Below are 26,709 nucleotides of genomic sequence, written 5' to 3' on the forward strand. Positions count from 1 at the left end.
TGTTTGTCTCAAGAAGCTGGTCTTTTGATTCCACTTCTTTGATGGAAAATGACACACAACACACCAACAGCTCTTCCAAAGATACCTACTCCAAAGATTCTCTCTCATGTTCCACGTTCTTGATTCTTACATTCTCGGTTCTATGAGCTGCAACTTCCCATTTAACAAACGCTCTCGGCAGCAAACTAAGTCCACTTCTTGACAACTGGATGTCAAACAAGAAATCATCTTGGGCAATTGCAATGCATTTGGGTCATCGCTGGCTTTTATTTCTATTTTTGAAAAGGTTTACTGAGGCTTACTCAAGTGAATTAAGAGAGCCGTGGAATGTTAAAAGGACTTTAGTAATTATGTAGTTCAGTTTGTGCATTTTACAGAGGAGAGATCTGAAGGCCAGTAAGAATGACCACAAAATACACAACCAGGAGAAGAAATCGCTGAAGACTTACTATGTTACTACTGGAGAAGTACAGAGAATGTTGGGTGGTCTAAGAATACAGGAATGTCTTCCACTTAACACCACATAAACCACTGGTCTAGACAGTGCCTAGTGACACTTGGTACATTGTTCCCACCCCCTCTGGGTTCCCTCCTCCAGCACAAGGATGAGAAGGCTAAAAACTATATTCCTAAGACTTCCTTGCAGTTAGGGTTTGGATGCGATTTGGGTTTTTCCAAGGAGATAGATACCTGGGCTTGGAAGGCAAAGGGAAGCAGAGGCTGAGTTTCTGTGACTGTGTTGATCTATAATCATTTTCCAACAGGTGTGTTTACATCAGCCCAACTCTACATCCCACTCCCTGCAGGTGTCGGGGTAGCAACAGCAGTTCCCGTCTCCATCGGACGGTAGCTCCAGAGGCGTGATCTTACAAGGCTGGGGGCAGGTGCACCCTGGTTTTTGCTCCTGGAGTCCTTCCATCTGTGGCATGAACCTAATTCCTGTACTAAGTCCCTTTCTTTGTGAAATAGAATGGTTACTGCTGTCTGCACTAAATCAAGAGTGATATGCATGTAAATCACAGCATTAAATTTCAAAGTTGGAAGGACCTTCTTTGAGGCATCAAGTCTATAATCCATCAACAGGTTCCCAAACATCTATTTCCTAAATCTCTCTTATGTCTCTCTATTCTCCATTCCCCTGACCCTGCTCTACTCTAGACCCTCAGCGTCTCTGTCCTAGACTATTGAAATTACCTCCTGGCACCCCTGATTCTAACCACTATCCATATGAATCTAGCTGTCTGGCTTGACGTCTGTTCTGCTTAGCTTCCATATGGATCTGACCTTTTCTGATCTTGTCACTTCCTTGCTCAGAATTCTTGAATGGAACACGATAACCTAGAAGATGGTATCCAACCCACTGAGGGCGGCACTTCAAAATCCTGCAGAATCTGGGCTCTGCATGTCCCATTTACCTTCTGCTATCCCCTATGACTCCAGCAACACAGAACTAATTGTAGCTGGATCTATCAAGTTCTTGTACTTTGCTGTGAATTTGCACCTAGTTTTCTCTCTGCCTGTCGTGTGTTCCTTGCTCCTTGACTACCTGGCAGGCCTCTATTCTTCCTTCAAAACTCAGTGCTCTTCTCACTTCCTCTTGAAGCCTCTCGTAGTCTTCTCTTAGGAGGATTCATGCTTCCACCTGAGGGCTGGCACTCAGTAAATCAAACCTCCATTGCGACATCAATCATCTGTCACCATTAGACCATCTGCTTCTGGATGGACAGCACTGGGACTTTTCGTCTTTGCATCCCCAAGAGACTACTATAACACATAACGTGGCAAGTACTCAGAAAAAGGGAGGGAGGGAGGGAGAGAGGGGGGAAAGGCAGAAGGAAAGGTGGGAAGCAGTGGCAGGGACCCAGAGACAAGACTCGGTGTCTCTACGGTTCTGTCCTCTGAGTTCACTAGTTTTACAAACTCAACATCTCCAAGTGTTAACTTGGAGTAACTCAGCTCCTCACATCATGCCCTCCTACATTTTCAGAAAATTGAGGGTTCTTTTCACAATTAGCCTAACAAACAGTCCAGGTGCACAGCCTCTGTTTATATACTCTGTAGTTCCAAAGCAAAAATTAATAAAAGAGCCATTGTTCCTTTAATCTCCCAGAGTTTCACCTTACAGCTTCGGTGAACAGTATCAGTTACTTCTATTTTTTGGAACCAGAACCAGGGACCTCATTCTTGCCCTCCCCTGTCCCTTTCTTCCTCTGCTCCCCATCACCTCCCCTGGTCTGCTAGCCCTGCCACACTCAGTCCTTCTCTTCCAGGTTTTACCAGGACTCTACGCCATGAGATATACAAGGAAAAGGGAATTTTTACTTTAAGACTAATAACTCCTCCCCCTTCCTCAATTTTTACATCAAAAGACATTGTTCAACATCATCTTCTTCTACATTGAAAGAACTACTGTTTCTCTGGGGGAAAGGAAGGCAGCTCAACAAGACTAAGACCTCGTAGAGCCAAGCATTCAAAGTGAGTAGGGTGATTTGGAACAGTGGGTTTCATACAGAAGGCTTGAGTTCCGGTTCCAACTCCTTTACTTATTAGCTGTGAGATGTCAAAGAAGTGATCGCTAACATTCTTGGAGTGACTATTGCTACATTTGTAATGGAGAGCATTAGACTGATGAACTTCAAGGGCCTTCCTGCTCCAACATTCAATGACTTTGCTATTTTGAGCGCCTTGAATAAGCAGGAGAAACAGTCAGATTTATTATCTTACTATAGCAAGAGTGGTAAAAATGATGAGCATAGCTTGTTAACGTGCATGTATGTTTTCTTGTGTTAAGGTGAGTGCAAACCTTGACTGGTTCTTCCTACTGAAAAACCCCACGTGTTCAGGGACACTCTTCTAAAGAAGCTCTCTCCAGGCCCTCCTTCCTGGCAACCATGGGGAAGAGAGTGGCCATTGTCGGAGCTGGTGTCAGTGGCTTAGCCTCCATCCGGTGCTGCCTGGAAGAGGGGCTGGAGCCCACCTGCTTTGAGAGAAGCAATGACGTTGGAGGCCTGTGGAAATTCTCGGTGAGTGGGACATCACTGGGATACCAACAGAAGGGAGATGGGTCGCTCCGTAAGTCAAATCTGATCAGTTCTATTCGGACTTGGGTGGTAGGTCAAATAAGCTCCAGATCTGGAAAGTAAAATTTTCTCTCTCCCACCATGCTACCGTCCAGTCACTTAAAACTACTTCATACTAGCTCAGGAAACATTGTTACCTGCTCTCTGCAGAGCCCAGATCTCAAGGCTGTAAAGGGCACTAATGTCAGCAATTTGTAACAAAAACAAGAATGTACCACTGCCTCCCCCCATGTAATGGAATGGATTCTATCCCTGTTCACTACTGCTCAGAAAACCTAGGAACATGATGGGTGGGGGAAAGGAAAGGAAACAAAGGAAGAGAAAAAACTAGACCAAAGTCAGAAGTTCTGAGTTATAGTCTCAACCTTAGGTTTTCTGGGAAGATTAATTTCAGGCAAGTCCTTTCTGTTCTTTCTGGACCTCAAATGCTCATTTGTCAAATATCAAGGCGGGAGATTAGGTATCCTCTAACATGCCTTCCAACTGTAATGGGATGTGATGTTATAATTCACTTGTGTCTATTGCAAAGATATTGTACGTTATGATAAATGGTTGTGCATGTTGCGTGAGTGACTGTTGAATAGTTTCCAAACTCCAAAACCAGAGAGAAAAATGATTGCCTTTGCTATTCAGTCTCATTGTTGGACAAATGATATAATCAGAAAATATTCATTATAAAAACAATTTTTAAAGTTTGAAAGCCAGGTCAGGGAAACTTCCATCCTTTCTGTCCTGAATTTCCCAGCCATTGTGACTGGATGTAGATGACACACACTGACATGAAGACGTCATACCCACACCGTTCTCCCTGTAACCAAACTCTTCTGTCTTTGTCTCAGTGCTTGCCCAGACTACAACAATACATGACTCCAATAGAATATATCAGTGCTAACTTAGGACATATTTGTTTTCATCTCAAGAGGTTTTTTCAAGGAATGCTTAGGTGGCTCAGTGGGTTAAGCCTCTGCCTTCGGCTCAGGTCATGATCTCAGGGTCCTGGGATCGAGCCCCGCATCGGGCTCTCTGCTCAACGGGGAGCCTGCTTCCCCCTCTCTCTGCCTGCCTCTCTGCCTGCTTGTGATCTCTGTCTCTGTCAGATAAATGAATAAAATCTTTTTTTAAAAAAGAGGTTTTTCTTTTTAAAGTGAGAGGTCCTATAATCCTGGATGTGTCATATGAGATATAAGATCATTTCCATTAGGAAGTAATCAAGAGCTATTATCTTTTAAGGATGTGATTCTATTTATATTTGTTCAGGGAGATGTGGCCGGCTTAGCCTAAAAGATGAAATCGTTCTCTATGATCTCATCAGCAGCAACTAAATGCTGCTTGAACATCTCTTTGGGCAGTTTTGTGCCAAGTACTGAGATGAAAAATATGAAGTAAGTCATAATACAGGTCCTTTGATAGAAAATGGGCAAAAATTTGTTTGATGGCAAAATCTTTCCTGAAGTCCAATGGTCAGGAAACATGAGTTGAACTTGACATTAGGCTAGTTATAATCTTCCTTTGTGCCACTCTGTGTTTCACTACAGAAGTTTTCTTGCCATTGACTACAGGGTGCATTGACTACTCTAGATCTCACTAGAAGTGTTATGGAGAAAAACCCCAAACTCTACAAATTCCAAAATATATCTAGCCCTAAGAGTCTCAGATAAGAGGTTATAAAACTGAGCAACAAGGAGATGGCCCTTGGTGGCCGTCAATTTAACCAACGAGTGCCTGGAGACCTAGCAGAGGGTGGGGTTTGCTAGACAACGTTAGCAGGTCAAGGAAACTTCCTGCAAGGAGAGCTCGGAGCTGAGACTCGAAGGATGTTCTCAGACAGCAAGAGTAGGCGACTGTCACGTGACACAGCTCCAGCGAGTGACAGTCCCACTGCGGCCTGTGAACGGCGCCCCACGGACCGTCAGCAACGGCGCGCAGCACCGGTGAGAGAGGCTTCTAGGTAGGAGCGGCCAGCACGAAAGGCAGGAAGGAGGCAGAGGACGTGGTGCATCCAGGGATCTGTAAGGAACCAGGGCCACCATCACCAAGTTTACTTAAGGAAGCAGCAGCCGACAGACAGAGCCGTACAGTCCAAGACCCTGGGTTATCTGCAACACGGGACGGCGCTTTCCCGTAAGGTCACTGGTTATACGCAGAATTCTACTCCACAGCCCCGTGGGCATGTAAACACATAAAAATACTCTAAACTTTAGTCCCTCCACACCCTGCACCCGTTCTTCTTGTCTGAGAAAGGCTGCTTGGTGCGTACAATCCACTCTGAGAAAGAGATCTTTAGAAATATGTGTTACGTAAGCTTTTATCTTGCAAGTCCTGTTAGGCAGGACTTTCTTTCACAAGAAAGAAAGAAACCTAATAATTCTGAACTTTTCACCGTATGCTTTTTCCACAAAATGGAAACCAAACAAGGTTTAAACACTAGCAGGCTGCATAGGAGCATGTTTTAAGTTTCATACACTCCAAGATTAAGGTCTCGTGTCCTTAGAAGACTTCCATGCTGCTGCAATGCAAAAGGGGGAAACGGTGGAACCAGAACCATCTGGACGTTTGTTCCACTCACCCATTCATTTATTCACTCAGCAAGTATTTGGGGAGTGCACCATGCCTAGGCCACGGTGTTAGGGAAAGCGGCAGATAAGAGGTACAACGGGCAACCAGCATTTTAAAATCAGAGACAACAAGTCCTAGATTAACTATAATACCAGTGAATATGCGATTAGGCCAGTCAAGACGATCAGAGCTCAGTAGAGGTGGAGACAGGATGACTCCTGGTTGGTAAGAAAGAGACAAGGAAAGGCATGACGAAGGGGACAACTTTTGAGCGGGTCCTTGAGGGTATATTTGGACGAGGAGAAGTGGGATTGCCGAGCAGAGACGGAATCTGAAAGCAGCTCAGGGCAGACTGTTGACATGCATTCACTACATTCTCAGATTAGCCTCTGACCTCGCCCTCCGGTTGCCCACGTTCCAGTGGGGCAGACGAGAGACATGGACACAGTCATAACCCAAGACAGGCCATGATAACGTGACCACGGCTGCTTGGATCTCTGGGTCTAGGGCAGCGCTCAGCCAGAGGCCGAGTCTCACTTGCTCCTTCCCCGCTCAAACCCCACACCACATGCTGAAAGTGAAAATACGAGCTCTCTGAAGCAGTCGTCTGTTGTGTAATACATCTGTTTTCCTTCAGGTGTAGAACAGTGCTTCAGGGAAAGTTCCAGGGGGATGCAGGGTACACATTCTTCCTCCTCCTGTTATGATTGGCTGCGGTCAAGAGGCAAAGGGGCAGAGATTCATTCAGTGTGGAAATAACCCAAGGTCTTTCTCTGTTTCCCAGCAGTCTTGTGTTTTTGTTAACCAGTCCGCTGCCTGAAGCTCAGGCCTCCCTCCCTTCAATCCGCACCTGAGAAAACTCCCTCCCTTGTCTCCTTCCACAACCACCAACAGAAGATATGGCCGTGGGTGAACAGGAAAGACTCAAACCTCAAAATCCACCAGGCATGAGCCATCACCCTTTCTCTGACCTTAGCAGAACTTTCAAAGCGAGGCTTGTACAAAAGTCAAAATCTCTGAGCCTGGCTATTTATAAGAAACACAACCACGGTGACTAGAAGTTTTATCTTCAAACGGAGGCCACAAGCAGCCCCACCCCAGACACAAGCCTGTCAGGCCTTTCTGGCACTTTTTGTCCGTGTCTTCTTGAGGTCAGTACGGGGCTGCAGGGAGGTGGAGATCTTGAATCCGGCAGGAACATGGCATTTCTTTGGTTTCTGGGGAAGCAGAGGCAGCCAGCTTGTTAAAGTACTTTCAAGGCAGCACATTGTGTGAACTTTTATCCTCCTTAAAACAGAGAGGAAATGTTTGTTTTTCCATTTAGCCTTCAACTACTTCTCAAAAAGAAAGCCATTTTTCAGTGATGTGGCTTCACGATGCACTGGCAAGACTTAATACAAGTTCTGAGGCATCTGTTTCCTGTGTGTTTGGTGAGGGGCGAGGACCACAACCGGGGGTTCAGGGACTCCGCAAGCACAGAGTCCACCTGATAGAGCACTAGCTCTCAAAGCCTGGTTCCTGGGCCAGCAGCCTGAGCATCGCCTGGAACTGTGGGAAACGCAGATTCTCGGGCCCCAAGCCACACACACTGAATCAGAAATTCTATGGATGGGGCCAGGAATCTGTGATCTGAGGGGCCCTTGGGCTGATTCTGACTAGGCCAAATAAACAAAGCCTCCACTTCAAGAGAAGGTTCTGTTGCTGGTCGATTGTTCACTGAATGCCGTGCAGCCAAGCAGGGAGATTCCAAACTACCACCTCCTGTGAACCACTTAGTTGTGTCGTTATCGTCGTCGTTGCTTGAACACGAGCAGGAGATCAGAACCAGGTGCTGTGACTGGAAAAAGAAAGAAAACTCTACGAGACCACGAACAGTGTTAACGCGGGGTAATTGGAGTAAGAGACCTAAGGTGTAGGTCCCCGCTCTGTGCCATGTGCGATGCCAAGGGCTTTCTTTTCCACATCTTACAAGAGCTATGAGTTGTTTTAATGTCCTTTCTTTTTTTACATATTAAAAAGGTTTCAGTAGAACTAAAATTGAATATTCACTGAAGAGAATGCCATTCTTGGCTCCCTTTTTGAGCTTTATCCTTCTTCCTAGAACCGCGCCGAGGAAGGCAGAGCCAGCATTTACCAGTCCGTCTTCACCAACTCTTCCAAAGAGATGATGTGCTTCCCAGACTTCCCGTATCCTGACGACTTCCCCAACTATATGCACCACAGCAAGCTCCAGGAATACATAAGGACATTTGCTCAAAAGAAGAACCTTTTAAGATACATACAGTTTGAGGTAAGGGGCTTCTAACTGATGCTGTTATCTCAGTATGTTTATCCGTTGGGGGGAAGCAAGGATATAATATTCTGCTCTAGAAATCAGAGCTAAATATTAGGATAGCTCGCCAGTCCAATGTTGGTTTGGATTTTAAAGTATTTGTGTCTCGTTTTTTTCCTCTGAACATGTTCTCCGCTGGTCTCTGAGAGCTTTGAGAACGCAGCAGAAAATACTAGATGTGCTTACACCGTCCAAATGCACACTCCGCCGTCACACTGTCACGTTTTATAAACAATCCCAAATTCTCCAGTCCATACTTACACTTCTTGAGTTCAATGTCAGTGAGGTGTGGTTAATGAATACTGTTTTTCTGAAAATAAATAAATTGGAAAAAAAAAAAAAAGAAGCTGCGGCATTCTTTGGAAGTTCTGCCACGATGAGGAGAGTGACATTTTAAATGAATGACTTAGTTCCTCAGATCCGGAGACTTAGCAGCCATAGCAGAGAAGACTGGGCTCCGTAAATAACAATAGTGCTTCGCATTTGTTTAGAGTTCCTAATCTCCACTCAGTACTGTTAAATGCAAACATACATACGTAGTGAGAAAAATAACCAAAAAGACTTATGAACAGGGATTGTATTTACTGTCACCAAGGGCTTTCTTTTCCACATCTTACAAGAGCTATGAATTGTTTATTTATTTATTATTTTATTTATTATTTATTTTTTTGTTTATTATTATTTATTTATTTATTGTTGTATTATACTTAAAATAATTTTATATTTATTTACATAATAGTCATACTATGGAAGTGGCTAATATTTCCAAGGGAGAGTATCTGTACATTGCAAAGGAGAAATAAGGATTGATAACCCCGAGATATTCCCGTATTTATGGAATTGATAGAAAATGGGGTCAGAGAGAAGCCAGGAATGCCAGTTGAAGGTGGTAGTAAGCAAATGACATGGCATCTTTCACAAGAATATTCAGTGTAATCTACCCCATACCTACTAATTAGATGTTAAAAAAGTAAATATGCCCCACTGAGTAATTTTCCTTGGGAGATTTGAAGAATCACTATCACTCCTTATTTTAATGTTTTCCCATATATTTCTCAATGATCAGGGAGGTCATGGCAGTTATTTCCTCTACAGAAACACGGTGAAAAAATTAAAACCCAAAGAACTGTAAATATAACTGTAAATTTCTTTCTGGTTTTCTTTAAGACCCTGGTTTCTAGCATAAAGAAATGCCCAAACTTCTTAGTCACCGGACAATGGGAAGTTGTTTCGGAAAAGGATGGGAAACAGGAATCTGCTATTTTTGATGCTGTAATGATTTGTTCAGGACATCATGTGTACCCCAACCTACCAACTGATTCTTTTCCTGGTAAGTTGGAAAAATATACAATAGACTAAAATTTATACACAAATGTCAAGGGTTGAGCTAGATCTTTTCCATAGATGGTACATAATAATTATTCTTAAGTTTCCAAAGATTTCAAAACAAAATTTGGGAGTCTGATGATATGTGAGATATGGTAAGAATTGGCCTTTTGAACCCTTATGCTAAAAGAATCAAGGACCTACTAGTCAGAGATCAGATGAAGACCTGAAGAGGAAGTATTTATTTAGAGAAAGGGTTTTTAAAAGTCATCTATAGGTACATTTTGTAAATTCACTTAAGAAATTTCAGTGTGTGGGGTGCCTGGGTGGCTCAGTGGGTTGAAGCCTCTGCCTTCGGCTCAGGTCGTGATCCCAGGGTCCTGGGATCGAGCCCTGCATTGGGCTCTCTGCCCAGCAGGGAGCCTGCTTCCTCCTCTCTCTCTGCCTGCCTCTCTGCCTACTTGTGATCTCTCTCTCTCTCTCTCTCTGTCAAATAAATAAAATTTTAAAAAAAAAAAAAGAAATTTCTGTGTGTGTGTGTGTGTGTGTGTGTGTGTAGCACCATACTCCACTACTGTACAAAAGTGCCAAACATCAAATAAATGCGATACACAAGCAACCAATCTTTCTCCTTCCCTCTTTCTTTCCTGGCAGCAGAAACACATGTCCACCATAACATACTGGACTTCCCATCTGCAGGCCGGCTGTTCATAGGCCAAATAATTAAAAGAGTAAGATTCAGGAAGAATAGAAGATTGAAGGCCTGAAGGTTAAGAGGCAGTATATTTAGAGGACCTTAGACTAGTCACTTAATTTCATTGTCTTGATTCCCTGTCTTTTAAAAATAGAGACACTGGTATCTGCCACTCAGAGATGTTACCCAGATCAGATGTTAGACTGTAAATCTTTTAGCAGAGGGCCTGGCCCACCGTGAGGACTCAACAAACATTAGCTATTATTACTGTCAAAACACAAGTTCCCATACTGTAGGCCGTTTAGGGCCCTGTAAGTACTTAGTTGGGGGTGTAGTGTCAAAAGCCACTGAAAGGATAAATGCACTTTAACTAGGGAGATTTTTTTTTTAAATGAAGACTGATAATAGAAAATTTTCAAAAAATGAAAACTGAGTCTTCATCATTTCTTCTGAAAATCAACTCAAAGTACTCCTCATGCTCCCCTCAGGCCTACCCCGGTTTCAAGGCCACTACCTCCACAGCAGGGACTACAAGGACCCAGAAGCCTTCAAGGGGAAGAGGGTCCTGGTGATCGGCCTGGGGAACTCTGGATCTGACATTGCCGTAGAGCTCAGTCGTCGGGCTGCACAGGTACACTCTGAGAATCGAGCCTGGGGTACGCCACCCTCTTACATCAACGCTGAGGCCCTGAGGCTCCGGTTGGCCATGTCCTGAGACAAGGGCTCCGCCGGGGCATGTGCCCATTGAGTCATGGAGGACTTGAGACATCCTCCCTGAGAAGCAAGGTGGTGTGGCCCGGGCGAGCAAGGAAGTACATTCCGCCCAACCCAGAGGCAAGTGTGCCTGCGTGTGTGCGTGTGTGCGTGTGTGTGTGTGTGTGTGTGTGTAGATAAGAGTGCATTTTTTAAAAAAATTTTGTGTTCTTTTTTTTTTTTTTAAAGATTTTATTTATTAATTTGACAGACAGAGATCACAAGTAGGCAGAGAGGCAGGCAGAGAGAGAGAGAGGGAAGCAGGCTCCCTGCCGAGCAGAGAGCCGGATGCGGGACTCAATCCCAGGAGCCTGGGATCATGACCTGAGCCGAAGGCAGCGGCCTAACCCACTGAGCCACCCAGTTCTGATCGCCTCCAAGCAAACTGTTGCTAGTTGGTGCTATTGGGACCCACCCTTATATATTTCACAGCGTGTCTTATCTCCTCCCACACAAAAGGCATTGATTGTGCTTATCATTCCAAAGATCTGAAAGACACGTAGGATCTGGTTCTTGCTGTCATGTATCCAAAAACTCAACAGCCAGGACTCAGGAAACACCGGGCACAGGTTATATGCCAGAATCATGTCAGACTAGAAATAAGCACAGAAATAAATCAGACTACTTCTTGACCTCCGGGGGCAGTCAGTGGGCGGAAATGAGAGGACAGGCAAGAAAGGAGACGATGGAACCTCAGTGACATGAGGTGTGGCCACAGCAGCACCACAGAAAGAGAAGATAGCTTAGCCTGGATGAAGTCAAGGAAGGCTTCCCAAAGGACTCTAAGCTAAATCATCCATGACCAATAGACCTTGAAGAACTTAACCTATTTTTAAGGAAACACATGCTCAATAAACAAATTCTTAAGTGAGTATAAATAAAACTTAAGAAATTTTTTGACGTTCGATTCCCTTGGGTTGTCACAAAAGCATCATAACAGATAAGCAGCTGGACTTGTCTCAGAGATGAGACGGCTAATGGTTTGGGTCCCGAGCAGAGGCCATGGAGTGGGTGTGTGAGAAGGGGGAGGGAGGAGACTTCAGACAGAAAACTGAATTAACTCTTTGGTATCTCCTCAGCCCAGTTTCAGGTAGAGATTAAGCTATATTTCTCCCACCCGACCCAGCAACGACCACCATCCACCACCACTGAGGCTCTGCACTGCCTGGTCCCCTACCATCGATGTCTCTGACTCTGTGAAGGTTAGGCCTGTCACAATTGAAGACACAGCCCTCTTGTTCCAAGATGACAGGCTCTCATTATTTCAACAACTGTGAACCAGCCCTCTGGGGTACAGGGGAAGAGTAGTTCTGTTTCTACCTAGTTTCAATCATGGACTTTTCATCTTGACCCAACTCTCTAAAAATGTTTCTGCCTAGACACTGGGGAAATGTATGGAGAGGCCACAGTACGTGTCTGGTGTGTCCTATCTGCTTCTTTCTTACAGAGTGGAATTGAAATCCCTGTTGCCTTCCCCACCAGGTCATTATCAGCAGCAGAAGTGGTTCTTGGGTCATGAGCCGGGTTTGGGACGATGGCTATCCCTGGGACATGGTGTACGTGACCCGTTTTGCAACCTTCCTCCGGAATGCCCTTCCTTCATTTGTCTCCGACTGGTTATATGTCAAGAAGATGAACACATGGTTTAAGCATGAGAACTACGGCCTGATGCCTTTAAATGGGTACTACAGTAACTCCTATTTTATTTTATTTTATTTTATTTTTTAGTAACTCCTATTTTATCATCCCAGAAAAGTGGGACACTAGTTTCAGTTGAAATTTTTCTCTCTAGGTCAAGCTTAAGTCATCTCACAAAGGTCATTGGGATCAAAGTGAGGACTGCATAAGTGCCACGGTCCACTCAGAGGTCATGCATGGGGTGAAAAGCTTACTGAAATGACTCTAATGGTGAGAGGTATATGGGAAAATACAAAATGGCAAAGGAGCAGGCAGCCGGATGCCTCTGACATGCAAGATTCATTTATGGTAGCTTCAAGCTATAGCAATAATAATATCTACTCATCGAGACTACTGTGGTATGCAGGAAGAGCAAAAAAAAAAAAAAATTAAGGCATTTTGAGAACTATCAAGCTTTACAAATATTGGTTCTTATTAATCTCAAATTTTCTAGTATGCATCTAAAGAGCAACAAACCAGGCAGTGTTAATCGACACGTCTCAGAAAGCAGAAAATCTCACAATTAAAGTGCGGTCCCCCTCAACCACACAGTCTAGCGTTTTAGCGGGACAGTCAGGACCCATGAAACGTGCAAAACACTGACAATTCGCAAAACTGATATACACTGTAAAATTAATATTTGTTTATATACTTAGAGCCAGAGACCAACACCTACTAATTAGAAAGGCATTCTCGGGGCACCTGGTGGCTCAGTCGGTAGAGCATCTGACTCTTGATGTCAGCTCAGGTCGTGGTCTTGGGGTCCTCGGATGGAGCCCCACGTCAGGCTCCCTGCCCAGTGCAAAGTCGGCTTCTCCTTCTCTCACTCCCCCTGCTCATGTTCCCTCTCTCGTCTCTCTCTCTCTCTGTTAAATAAATAAATAAAATCTTGGTGGGGGAAGACCTTTTGTCTTGTAAGAGTAACTGCAAATCATATTCTGGCTTTGCCCTTTAGACAACTGAAATGTAGGTTTGGAAATCCATTCATTCCGAGAATGAGGCTCCATCTTGGAAAACGTTCCAGTTACCCGGAGGTACTGATGACAGCTTCTCACTCCTCTCTTGGGTAGGGGACAAGGGGAGAAAAACAGGCTTTACTGTGACCTGCTTTTTGTCACCTGACAAAGCAAAAGAAGAGGTTGCAGAATTATAGACATAGAGAATGGTGTGGAAATACATAGATTCTACATTTATAAACTTTCTGACTGTTTGAGATATTTGGAGTAAATTCCAAAATGCCTGAATCCTAGAATTTTGGCAACCAAAGTAAAGAAAACCAAATATAGCAATAAAGCAGCTTGCCAAGAAAACTGGATTTTCTCACAGAAGACCTCATTTATAATAATAGTTCATTTATAATAGTGATGCTTGTAAGTGGCAGGCACTGTTTTAAGTGCTTTACAGGTAACGTTCATTTAATTCTCACAACAGAATGAGGTATATTCCATCACTACTGCATTTTACACACAAGGAAACAAATACAGAGAAGTAGCCACTCGTGAGAGACAGAGGTAGATTATAAACCTGGGCCATCTGGTTCCAAATTCTGCCCTCGGAACCACTGATTATGTCTAGGAATTAGTTTTATTCTCATCTATTTGGTGAATCACCAAATCGTGTAAGTGCTCATAAGGAAATCTTCAGGCTTCGAAGAGCCAAAAGAGGCAGCTCAGACAGAAATTCTTTTTTTTTTTTTAAGATTTTATTTATTTGACAGAGAGTGAGAGAGAGCATGAGCAGGGAGAGGGGCAAGGGGAGAAGCGGACTCTGCACTGAGCAGGGAGCCTGATGAAGGGCTCGATCCCACAACCTCAGGATCATGACCTGAGCGGAAGGCAGACACTTAACTACTGAGCCACCCAAGTGCTCCTCAGACAGAATTTCTTAAGGACTGTTGCAGGCAATGGAAGAAAACCTGCCACAAAAGAAGAGCTCAGTGGTCCCCCTGCTAATGTTCACTCCTCAGCTTTGGTTCTAGTGCTCGGAACTACTGCAGATATTTCCTGGAACCACAGTGTGTTACAGCAAAAACCTTTGTCTCTTGTTCTGAACAGTCCCCTGAGGAAAGAGCCTGTGTTCAATGACGAGCTCCCCTCCCGCATCCTGTGTGGTACTGTCTCCGTCAAGCCCAGCGTGAAGGAGTTTACAGAGACCTCGGCTGTGTTTGAGGACGGGACCGTGTTTGAGGCCATCGACTACATCATCTTCGCAACAGGCTATGATTACGCCTACCCCTTCCTTGATGACTCCATCATCAAAAGCAGAAACAATGAGGTCACCTTGTTTAAAGGCATCTTCCCCCCCAAAATGGAGAGGCCTACCTTGGCTGTGATTGGCCTTGTCCAGTCCCTTGGGGCTGCCATCCCCACAGCTGACCTGCAGGCTCGCTGGGCAGCTAAAGTGTTTGCAAGTAGGTGGACCATTCTGTCTTTTATCCATTTAGTCAGTGAACATTTATTGAGCACCTACTATATGCCAAGTACTGTGCTAGATGCCAGGAATATAAAGGAACTAGACATACTCCTTGATCTTACACAGTCTAAAAGAGAGCCAGGGGAACGTTACCATAGGGGAAGTCTTAAGGTGTTCTGTAAAGACATATAAAACAGAGGCAGGGAATGGCAAGAGATAGAGAAAGGGACTAGACCGTGGAGGGCCTTGGGAGCTGTGTTACAGAGCTTAGACTTCTCATAGGGAAATTGGAGGGACTTTGCAAAGATTTTTTATTTTTTTAAGATTTTATTTATTTATTTGACAGAGAGAGAGATCACAAGTAGGCAGAGAGGCAGGCAGGGGGTGGGGGGAAGCAGGCTCTCTGCTGGGCAAAGAGCCCAACACAGGGTTCCATCCCAGGACCCTGAGATCATGACCTGAGCTGAAGGCAGAGGCTTAACCCACTGAGCCACCCAGGCGCCACATACTTTGCAAAGCTTTAAGCAAGAGAAAGACAGCGGTAGGTAGCAGCAACGTCAAGACACACTGTGAAGGTGAGAGGGCTCCTGAGGATGTTGAGGGCGATGCTAGAGACCTTCCCAGGGCCAAACTGTCAGAGCAGCAAAGGCAGGCCACGCCTGCTCTGTTGACCATCCTCTGCTGCTCCCTCCACTCTAGACCCCACAGTCTCCAGTGGCCACAAGTGAGCTTTTGTGAGGAAATCAAGAATATGAGGATTACGTGAAGAAAAGCAATGTCTCAAATATACTGACTTAATTTACAGCAATCATACTCATCATCCTTATTCCTTAAAGCGCCTTTTTATTCAAGGGCTGAGAAGACTGGGCCAATCTAGATACACTTCCCCTAACATATTGTCCATAGAAACTTAGACCATAGGTAACGAAGAAAATGTTACAATCATAGACTCAAATGTTTTCTGCAAATGTCACGGATAAGTAAGCAATGTCACGTGTACCACAAAGAATCATTATTTTAAAAACCCTGTCGTGAAATCATTTATAAGGGTGCTTTCTGTAAAATACTTCCACTGTGTTTTTCTCGTGAAGGCACAACAATGCCAAGCACCTGGAATTTTACCAAAAAGGTTGGCTACAGTTCATAAACCCAAGGAATTTACATGAAGCAAAATATATCATTTATTCATTCATCGCATACTTACTGAGCACCACTACGTGCCGCACTCTGTCTTGGCACTTGGGACACAACACTGAACAACGCAGACAAGAATTTTAGCAAACACCTGACCGCCAGGTCTGGCAGGCTGTGTGGGAGGCTGCCCACAATGAGGACGTGTTCTGCACCGCGAATGTCACAATAGCTTCCTGCCACTGTTGCAGGCCCAAAGAGCTACACTCAGCCGTCAGATGCCCCCTCCACTGACAAACTGTAGCAAAACACGAACAGTTTTCTGGGGGCCCTGAAGATCCCCTCTGCTGCAGGCTGATGGAAAACCCATGCCTCCTTCGTGGGTCTGTTCCCACTGCCATGTACCTTAGAGTGAACTATTTTACCAGATTATTTCTCGAAAGAATTTTCGATAAGAGGATGCAAATAAGAAATACAAAGGAACTGTTAAGCTATTACGGGCATGGGGTGTATCTCAGGCCTGCTAAGGACTGGGCCTCGCACGACGTCACAGGTAGATGAGACTGGGTGAGTTGGAGCCACAGACTTCTCTGCTGTCACTATGTCACCACAGGCCAGCTTTGCCATTCACAGAGGGGGTTCATTGCCTTCTCAAGACTATTTATATAAGTTGTTATTCTACTAAAGATACCCAAGGCAGCTCCTCTTGATACAAAATCACTTAGGGACATAATTCATAAATACCAAGAAAAATTATCATGTCATTATATAGTTCTGATTTTTTTCATCTTTTTCAATATTTCTTTGTTTCTTTTCTAGAATCATGTACCTTGCCAACTACAAGTGAAATGATGGATGACATTGATGAGAAAATGGGGAAAAAACTCAAGTGGTAAGATTGTACTTGCTAATGAAACAAACCCTAAGTTTTTCCTTTATATGTAGGAAAACATTTATGTATTTTATAATATTTTGACTAGTCAGAGTTCACACTTTTGGAACACTTGCTATGATCAAGCAATATTTGATAGGAAAATAATAGTCATTACACGTCACACAAGTGTATAGAGCACATTACACTCTAGGGTAGTTTCTCAAATGAGGGTGATTTTGATCCCCAGGGGACATTTGGCAAAGTCCAGAGACATTTTTGGTTGTTGCAAGTATAGAGGGCATACTATTGGCATCTAATGTGTAGAAACTAGGATTCTGCTGAACATCCTACCTTGCAGAAGACAGGCCACCTAAACAAAGAATTATCCGGCTCACATGTCTCCAAGAAGTCCTTTCCAACAGCCACATGCCCGCCAGCAAGTTAACTAGCCGGGAACGGAGCACTGTAATAAGAAAACCAAATGAAGAACTAAACTGAGTTCACCTGCCCTGCTATTTTCTTCTAAGAGAATATTCATTTCTGATTCATCCAAACATGGGTTCTTAGGTACACCATAAATGGGATTTGTAGAAAGTCATTCACGTGGCTAGACATCCGATACTTACGTGTAACTTTTTATGTTAATTACTTCTATAGAAGTAAATCCTTTTCAAATTATGTATTAAAATCTGTTGAAAGAATAATTAGATCATGAATCCCATTCAGGTGAATAGGTGGCTGCACAAGAAGTTTCTCTGCCCTTTAAAACTCTGACACCTCATTCACTGAGAGCCGCCAAATAGTTGCCAGGGAAGGGTCTAGAGCAGAGAAGACCTGGAAACTTCCAGTTGCACAAAAGCTCCCCGTGTCTCATGCGGTTCACAGGACAGCTCTGTGACGTGGGCTCTCCCGTGTGCTAGCAAGTCACACAGCCCCCTCCACTCACCACCCTTTGTATCATGGCCAGTAGGAGTACGGAGGAGCAAGAGGAGAGGCCCCAAAGTCAACCTCACTTCTTAAAAGGTAGCCTTTCTTCAGGGCTCGTCAAAGTAAATGAGGCCATGCCCCCAAAATTGAACATCGGATCTAAGCGATGTTCTATAAAGAATAACCATGTGTTAAAGGGTGAGCTAAGTTAATCAGTCATCTGGACACACGAAGGGCAGTTCCCTCCAGGCCTGAGGCAGAAGACCAAAATAACATCAAACTTGGACAGAGATTAGGAAGGAAAAGAAAAAAAAAATCAACTCATTTATAGCCAAAGAATGGCAAACGCAATGCTGTGGAGAAATAGGAGTGGGATAATTCGGGAGGCGCTGACTAAAATGCTACTTTTCTAAGGTAGAAAATGAGAAATCAGTGCCTGGTTTACAGCTGTGACACTCATTGCGAAGTGTCCTTTTCTTTCCTCAGGTTCGGCCAGAGCCAGACTCTGCAGACGGATTACATCACGTACATGGACGAGCTGGGCTCCTTCATCGGGGCCAAGCCCAACATACCGTGGCTCTTCCTGACTGACCCCCAGCTGGCCCTGGAGGTGTTCTTTGGTCCTTGTAGCCCATACCAGTTTCGACTGATGGGACCGGGGAAGTGGGATGGGGCCAGAAATGCCATCCTGACCCAGTGGGACAGGACAGTAAAGCCAACCAGGACAAGAGCTGTCCGTGAAGCTCAGAGACCCCAACACTTTCACAATTTGCTCAAAATGCTTTCATTCCCAGTGCTTTTGATGGCTTTTTGGCTCACATTTTATTAATGAGAAAGCGCTTTACGTCTCAGAGTTTAGCCTCGAAGTTTTATCACAGATATCTATGTAGTTTAATTCCAGATATAGACACATGTGCGTACGTAAAATCTCATAGCTACGTCTTCCCCTCCTGCAGATATAAAAATGAATTCTGGCCCATTTAACTGAGACTTTTATTGAAAGTCTCAATAAAATGGAAGATGCTCAGCCTCTCCCTTTCTGGTGAGACTCTATACTCTAGAAAGGGTTTTCACGCGACGCACTGGCAAGTTTGGAGATGCCTGAGGTAACGAAGAAGGAAGGTGAAGGGGAGTGAGCACGGATGAGAAAGATGAACAAACCTCAGTAAATTATTTAAGGGTGTTTTATCATGAATCATGATTTCCATTTTATCCTGAATTCAGTCAGAAATGACATCACAACAATAATGAATCTTCCAACCCATGACGCAGTGTATCTCTTCACCTACTTAGATCTTCTTTAATTGCTCTCAGCAGTGTTTGTAGTTTTCTGTGTATAGTTCTTACCCATCATATGTCAGATTTATCCTAACTATGTGATATTTTTGGATGTTCTTAAAAATGGTAGTTAAACATTGTTTACAGCTTATATTTAGAAATGCAATCATTTGTTCTAATAACTTTTTTATAGATTCCATAATACTTATTACATAAATAATCAATTTGCCTAAAAATAAGATATCTTTACTTCTCCAGTTTCTATTTGGATGTTTTTTATCTCTTTTGCTAGCCTTATTTCTTTGAAACTCCAATACAATGTTGAATAGAAGTGGTGAGATCAGACATCCTTGTCTTGTTCCTGATCTTAGGAAGTGTATTAACTATAGATATTTCATAAATACCCTTGATTAAGTTGAGGAACATTTATTAACATTTGTTAAGGATTTTCACATGTATGTTTATAATAAATATTGATCCGTATTTTATTTTTTGTAATATTTTGGTTTGGCCTTGGTATCAGTGGAAGAGTGGTCCCACAGAATAAGTCAGAGAGTATTCTTTCCTCTTAAATTTTCTAGAAAAGTTTATCTATAATTGGCATTATTACTTTCCTAAATGTTTCCTAGAATTCACCAGTGAAACCATCCTGGTCTGAAGTTCTTTGTGGAAACGTTTTTAAACTATACATTCAGGTGTTTTTGTTTGTTTGTTTGTTTGTTTTAGTGAGAGGACACAAACGGGGGCAGAAGAGGGAGAGGAAGAGGCAGAAGAGTGGGAGAAGCAGGCTTCCTGCCTAGCAGGGAGCCCAATGCAGGGCTCGATCCCAGGATCCCAGTATCCCAGGATCATGACCTGAGCCGAAGACAGATGTCTAATGAGTTCTTTAATAGGTATAGGACTACTCAGGTTATGTGTTTCTTCTTTTTGTTTTTTAAGATTTTATTTATTTATTTGACAGAGAGAGATCACAAGCAGGCAGAGAGAGAGGAGAAAGCAGGCTCCCTGCTGAGCAGAGAGCCTGACGTGGGGCTCGATCCCAGAACCCTGAGATCATGACCCGAGCCAAAGGCAGTGGTCTAACCCACTGAGCCACCCAGGCACCCATGTGTTTTTTCTTGAGAGTTTTGGCAGTATATGTTTTTTAAGCAGTTCATTCACTAAGGGAATCATCTAAGGGAAGTCAGTGGAGATATGACGGTCTTTTCAGCAAATGATACTAAAGCAACTGGATATTTATGTGATATGAAGAGAATTCAATTAATACTTTGCACCATATACAAAAATTAACTGAAAATGAATCATAGAACTAAATGTAAATCTTAAAAGTATAAAACTTCTAGAAGAGAACATTAAAAAATAGTCTTTCAATTAGGGAAAGATGTCTAAGTTATATCAAATGCACAATCCATGAAGAAAAAATTTATAAACTAGGGTTTATCAAAATTAAGAAATTCCACCGTTGAAAAGACAATGTTAAGAGAACAAAAGAGAGATTACAGATGGGGAGAAAACATCTGCAAATAATATATCTCACACAAGATATGTATTTATTAACCCAGAAAAAATAAAAATATATATCTATACAAAAACTGGTATATAATATTCACAGTACGTTCATTTGTACTATCCAAAAGCTATACATAAGCCAATGCGATCAAAACAGTGATGGATAGCTAAGCAGCACACGGGGGCTTCAAGAACGAAAAGGACAGAGCTATGTCACTGCCCTAATAGGCTTCATAAATGCAGATACTCCTCAGAAATTGGACTAAATGCATTGTTCACTTCATACGTGTGTAATGTGTGTAAGTATACATAAATACATATGTATACGTGCGTGTGTACCATAAGCATACGTGTGCACACATATGTGCACAGCAGGCACGATGCATCTAGTCGTACTTCTGAAGAGTACACTTATGGTACATACGTGCGTATGTACCATAAGCATATGTGTGCACACATATGTACACAGCAGGCACGGTGCATCTAGTCGTATTTCTGAAGAGTACTACTACTCCGTATGGGACATGTGTGTATCAAGCAAGAGGGCTGAGCATATATGTGTACATACATGCCACAGTAAGATACGATCGAGGTTATAGGAAAGAGATGCGAAGGGCGTCGTGTATGGGGAGAGAGTTTTTTCCAGGGCATTTTTAAAAAGGTTTCTCTGAGGAAGTGTCATTTGATGTGGACTATATTCTTCATGTCCCAGGAGGGAGTTAAAGGGGCCATCATTACTGAGAGACTCCCCCCTGCAGAGTTCGGGAGAGAGACACAAAGAAGCAGGCACATCTGAAGAAACGGTGGAAATTCTTCATGACTTCAGGGAGAGGTGGAGGGAAAGACAAGGAATGAGCCTGGGGAAGAAAGCAGGACCCACCAGTGGAAGAAAGATGCTCTCTCTGAAGACTTAGCAAGTATCTGGGCTTTGAGTAAAAGATAAAGAATTTTTTTTAAATCTTTAAAAAAAAAAAAAAAAGATATGGAACGAAGAGACCAACTTACCAGACTACTATCAGGACCAAAGGCAGCCCCTTGGGCATAACACCCTGGGCTGTGTCTACTGATTTCTTTAAAGAGATAAGACCAGGACCTGGTAATATAAAATCTCTATAACCAACAAAGATGTAGCTGGATGCAGTATTCTAATGTGGCTTTTAGTAAAAAAATAGTTGGCGGCAAAATGAATACGAGGGGTAAGTTTTTTAAAGCCACAAGGAAGTGACAACTGAAATTCCCGTGCAATTTAAAGTTTACATCTTACGTCACAAGCTTGTTCCCTGGTCGTCACTTACAGTTAATAAGGTTTAACTTCACTCTCTTTTCTTACCTTATACAAAAGAAGTATAACCAGAGACTCCATGTCTGTTCTTTAGTCACTTCTCCCTGCAAGGGGAAAAAAAGGTCATCTTCAGGCATTTGGAGCATTGATTCATCACGGGGCCTTCGCTAACCACACTGCTAAGCATCTGATGAGTTTTGCACCTATTAAGGGACTGACTCATATTACAAACCTACCTTAAAGCATTACAGAAGTTCTTAAATATTCCAGCCTGATGCCTTCAGGGACTAGACTCATAAATAAATGAATGAAGCAGGCTGATTCCATACCAATCCTTCTACTAGCAAAGCAAACATAGGGAAGTTAATGCCAGGCCACCCCCAACTACTGTCCACACTGCTGCAAGTGTGGCATGGCAAGTCCATCTTCAAAGCTCTTCAAAAACTTCCCATCATCCTTTGGACAATGTTCAAGCTCAAGGGCATTCAAGGACCTCCATTAACTGACCTTCATCTCTCTCATTCTTACTTCTCCCTGCTTCCCTCTTTCTACTCACGATGACAGCCTGGTCCTATTTCCTAAACTCATACCACTATGATTCTTACTCTCTGCTTTGGCCCATGCTGTTCCCTTTGTCACAGATATCCTTCACCTCACACACACCTCCATCCACTATCATCCACTTGAATAACTCCTGTTCTTTTGTTATTTATTCTTTCTCCATAATGGTTTTCTCCGAAGGCCATCATCCAGACTCCTTTTTCCATAAACGCCCATAGCGGACTTACCCCTTCCTATAGAAAACCTGCTTTCAAGAAAACAAACCTGACAAATTAATTGGCACTCAATTTTTAAAGATCTATTTATTTATTTATTTATTTGAGAGAGAGTGCACAAGAGGTGGGGAGGGACAGAGGGAGAGGGAGAAGCAGGCTCCCTGCTGAGCTGGGAGCCCAATGCAGGGCTTGATCCCAGGACCCAGGGATCATGACCTGAGCTAAAGGCTGACACTTAACCAACCGAGCCACCCAGACACTCCTACACTCAGTTTTAAATGAATAATGACCCTTCCCAAAGTTGTCAGACTTAGCCAATGTATAGGACAGCCAGTTAATTTCAAAATTCAGATAAATAATAAATAATGTTTTAGAGTAAGTGTAGCCTGTGCAGAGTTTGTATTTTACCCGGCATCCCTATCCCCTGGGTATCCGGATTTTGTCAGGATTTTGCAACTAGAAGGTGAAGTCCTGTGCTTATGCCATAGGAGGGAAAGAAGTATCAAAGCATCAGCTAAATGAAATGGATAAAGACCCAGAAGTGGGACCTCATGAACCAGTCAGCAAATGAAGAAGAATTTGCCTGGCCAGAGCCTCCCACCACTCTTGAACCATGTTCTGCAAGAAGGGTCTTGTCCTATGTCTGTTCAAATGCTCCTTCTGGTGATGGAGGAGCAAGATGGCGGAGGAGTAGGAGACCTAAATGTCATCTGATCCCAGGAGTTCAGCTAGATAGTTACCAAACCATTCTGGACACCTACAAACCCAACAGGAGATCGAAGAGAACAGCAGCAATTCTAGGAACAGAAAAGCTGATGAAGTTTTTGAACATAGGTGAGGTTCGGTGGGGTGAGGTTCAAAGCCAACAGCTAAGAAAGAATTCTTAAGACATCTTTGGTGCAAAAAGGTGGTTTATTAGAGCACGGGGACAGGACCCGTGGGCAGACAGAGATGCTGCACTGGGGATGTGAGGAGGGGCTGGTTATATACACAGAAGTTGGGTAGGTGAGGACAAAGGGGTGTTCAGAAGGGCTACTGGGGTAAAGAAGACTGTCAGGATATTGGAGGCCTGGTTACTATCCAGCCAAGGCCACTTTCCCTCTAATGAGTCACTAACATAAAGACAATTGGGGAGTCTCCTGGTGGAATGTCACATTCCTGCTATCAAGCATCCTTGTTAGTGAGATTAAGGTTTAGAAGAAATTTAACTTTATTTACTTTTCCTTCTACCTCAGCCTCCTTCAGTTTTGTTTATGGAGGGGAGGGTGACATTAGGGCTTGAGGAACTGAGTTATGTGCCTCTGGAAATTGGGCTATTGATAAGGTGACTTCTTTGTTGTAAATCTCAAGGACATTTGTAAACCAAGGGAGACTCCGGCCTTGCAGGATTGTGATCTCTGCAAGTTAACTATTTGTTTTCTTTTAGGGCAGTCAGGGGTGCCTGAGGAATGTCACACATATTACGGAGGGGAGCGGGTAGAGAGGAGGTGCAAGGTGCCAGCTTTTGCTTTGTCCTCAGCCAGCCTCCTGCTCCCTCATCAAAGCAACCACTCTCTGGAAGGTCGGATGTGCAGAGAAGTGAATCCAAGGTCAGCCACTTACCAGTAGGTGAGAGAGCAGCGGGGCCAAAATCAGAACGCTTAGAAGTCTGCTCCGTGGCCGGACGTCGCTCCAGAGACTAAGCGGCGGGGTGGAGCCCTCATGGGGACCGTGTGGTCTCAGGTCCCTCGTGGTCACAGAAAGACCGGGGGTGTCTGAGTTTGGCAGAGCTCCCAGTATCGGAGCCGGGCAGCGGGGGAGAGATGGAGCCGAGCAGTGAGCTCTCACCTCGGGGTTTCATAAACTGTGACTCGAGGCACAGTCGGGCCACTACTCTTGGAGCAGGGATCCCACAAGTGGCAGCTCCAGGGAGACTCCCCCCTTCCTCTTACAGGAGTGGCGGCCCAGGAGTGCACTGCAGGAATCCGCTGGGTTTGAAGACTCCACACGGGCTGCGCGACAGAGACAGAAACTCTCAGTCGCAGGCCGGGGGAGCCCGGAGCGCAGCTGGAGACCAGGGAGAGGCAGGGACTGACGGCTTTTCTCCCAGGGCGCACTGAGGAGCGGGGCCCCCAGCTCTCGGCTCCTCCGGGGGAGACCAGGCGGCCGCCATCTTCATTCCCGTCGTCCAACGCGGTACGGAAAGCGCTCAGGGAACAAAAGCTCCGAGCGCGAACCTGAGCGGATCGCTTAGCCCGGCCCCTGGCAAGGACGGTGCTGTTCTGCCCCAGGCAAAGATGTTTGAGAATCATGGCAACGGCCCCTCCTGCAGAAGATCAGCAAGAATGTCCACCCAAGACCAAGTTCACTGATCAATGAGCTACGGGAAAGCAGAACATAGAATTCATGTCTTTTTTCCCCATGATTCTTTAGTCTTTGAAAGTTAAATTTTTTAATTTTATTTTTTCTTATTCTATTTTTTTAATTTTTCCTCTTTCCTATTTTAACCTTTTTGAACTATTTTATCTTATCAATACCTTTTTAAAAATCTTTTTTAACTTTCATTGTTATACTCATATTCTGTCCCTTCATTGTATTTAATCTTACTTTTTGTATACACATAAGTTTTTCTTTTTTTAAATTCTGGGATACATTTTCTTCTAACAAATCAAAATATACCCTTAGTGTATGTCTTTGTTCTAGTCTCCTGCTTGATCACATTCTCTCCTGTGTTTTTTTTCTTTTTTCAACCAACTTCTTATCGTATCAGTTCCTTTCTTAGAATCTTTTTTTTATTTTCATCTTTACAGTCATATTCTATCTCTTCATCATGTTTACCCTTATTTTTGCATATATATATAAGTTTTTCTTTCTTTAAAATTTTGGGAGGCAGTTTCTTCTAACAGACCAAAATACAACCAAAATCACATATGTGGCTCTGTTCTATTTACCAGTGTATGTATGTGTGTACACACACACACACACACACACACATATGCATATATATCTTTTTTCCTCCTGTCATCTCCCCCCAGTTTTGGGTCTCTTCTGATGTGGTTAGTGTATATTTTTCTAGGGTTGTTGCTACCATTTTAGTATTTTGTTTTCTCATTCATCTAGTCTTATCTGGATAAAATGACAAGGTGGAAAAACTCACCTCAAATAAAAGAACCAAGAGGCAGTACTGACAACTAGGGACCTAATCAATACGGACATTAGTAAGATGTCAGAACTAGAGTTCAGAACAATGATTATCAAGGTGCTAGCTGGGCTTGATAAAAACACAGAAGATACTAGAGAATCCCTTTCTGGAGAAATAAAATCCCTTTCTGGAAAAATAAAAGAACTAAAATCTAACCAAGTTGAAATCAAAAAAGCTATTAATGAGGTGCAATAAAAAATGGAGGCTCTTACTGTAAGGATAAATGAGGCAGAAAAAAGAATTAGTGATACAGAAGACCAAATGATGGAGACTAAAGAAGCTGAGCAAAAGAGAGACCAACAACTACTGGGTCACAAGAGGAGAACTCAAGAGATACCATAAGATGAAATAATATTAGAGTAACTGGGGTCCCAGAAGAAGAAGAAAGAGAGAGAAGGGAAGAAGATATATTAGACCAAATTATAGCAGAGAATTTCCCTAATTTGGGGAAGGAAACAAGCATCCAAATCCAGGAGACCCAGAGAACCCCCCTCAAAATCAATAAAAATAGGTCAGCATCCCATCATCTAAAAGTAAAACTTACAAGTCTCAGAAACAACAAGAAAACCCTGAAAGCAGCTCAGAACAAGATGTCTGTAACCTATAACAGAAGAAATATTAGATTGGCAGCAGACCTATCCACAGAGACCTAGTAGGCCAGAAAGGACTGGCATGATATAGTCAGAGCACTAAATGAGAAAAAGACTTATATCTAACTAGGCTGTCACTGAAAATATAAGGAGAGATAGAAAGCTTTCAGGACAAACAAAAACTAAAAGAATTTGCCGACACCAAACCAGCCCTAGAGGAAACATTGAAAAATGTCCTCTAAGCAAAGAGAGAGCCTAAAAGTAACAGACCAGAAAGGAACAGAGACAATATAGAGAAACAGTCACCTTACAGGCAAGACAATGGCACTAA

The 26,709-nt window shown here is 43.4% G+C and overlaps 1 protein-coding gene and 1 long non-coding RNA gene across 6 annotated transcripts in view; one reads left to right on the plus strand and one right to left on the minus strand.

Annotated features, from left to right (window-relative positions):
- The window catches only part of LOC122918482, a 35,035-nt gene extending 13,099 nt beyond the window's left edge, over nucleotides 1-21,936 (minus strand). Inside the window, exons 1-3 of one of the 2 annotated variants that reach the window (XR_006386614.1) lie at nucleotides 21,880-21,936; nucleotides 17,187-17,298; nucleotides 4,969-5,087 (exon numbers count right to left, since the gene is read on the minus strand). This is a non-coding gene — a long non-coding RNA (uncharacterized LOC122918482). Of the gene's footprint in view, nucleotides 1-4,968; nucleotides 5,088-17,186; nucleotides 17,299-21,879 lie in introns of those variants that run through there. The other variant, XR_006386615.1, reaches the window with a different exon arrangement.
- On the plus strand, nucleotides 265-19,117 carry LOC122918478 (putative dimethylaniline monooxygenase [N-oxide-forming] 6). Of its 4 annotated transcripts, XM_044266945.1 has the most exons (9): nucleotides 265-2,475; nucleotides 2,792-3,023; nucleotides 7,738-7,926; nucleotides 9,136-9,298; nucleotides 10,477-10,619; nucleotides 12,224-12,423; nucleotides 14,473-14,828; nucleotides 16,781-16,853; nucleotides 18,249-19,117. In XM_044266945.1, exons 2-9 carry the CDS (start codon nucleotides 2,892-2,894, stop codon nucleotides 18,589-18,591), a joined length of 1,599 nt encoding a protein of 532 aa, XP_044122880.1. In that variant the 5' UTR covers nucleotides 265-2,475; nucleotides 2,792-2,891; the 3' UTR covers nucleotides 18,592-19,117. The 4 variants fall into 4 exon arrangements, with proteins under 4 accessions (XP_044122880.1, XP_044122883.1, XP_044122882.1 ...); XM_044266948.1 differs by lacking the exon at nucleotides 14,473-14,828 and having other exon boundaries at nucleotides 18,249-18,335; XM_044266947.1 differs by lacking the exons at nucleotides 265-2,475; nucleotides 2,792-3,023 and adding an exon at nucleotides 6,705-6,787.
- Nucleotides 21,937-26,709: the final 4,773 nt, after the last annotated feature.

Source organism: Neovison vison, chromosome 10 (genome assembly GCF_020171115.1).
Source record: "Neovison vison isolate M4711 chromosome 10, ASM_NN_V1, whole genome shotgun sequence".
NCBI lineage: Eukaryota > Metazoa > Chordata > Mammalia > Carnivora > Mustelidae > Neogale > Neogale vison.

Bases quoted from the DNA above. Each gene is read 5' to 3' on its own strand.
- LOC122918478 (XM_044266945.1), top strand. From the start codon at position 2,892: ATGGGGAAGAGAGTGGCCATTGTCGGAGCTGGTGTCAGTGGCTTAGCC. The intron at 9,299-10,476 runs GTAAGTTGGAAA...TGCTCCCCTCAG, and splicing joins ACCAACTGATTCTTTTCCTG to GCCTACCCCGGTTTCAAGGC. The intron at 12,424-14,472 runs GTACTACAGTAA...TGTTCTGAACAG, and splicing joins GGCCTGATGCCTTTAAATGG to TCCCCTGAGGAAAGAGCCTG.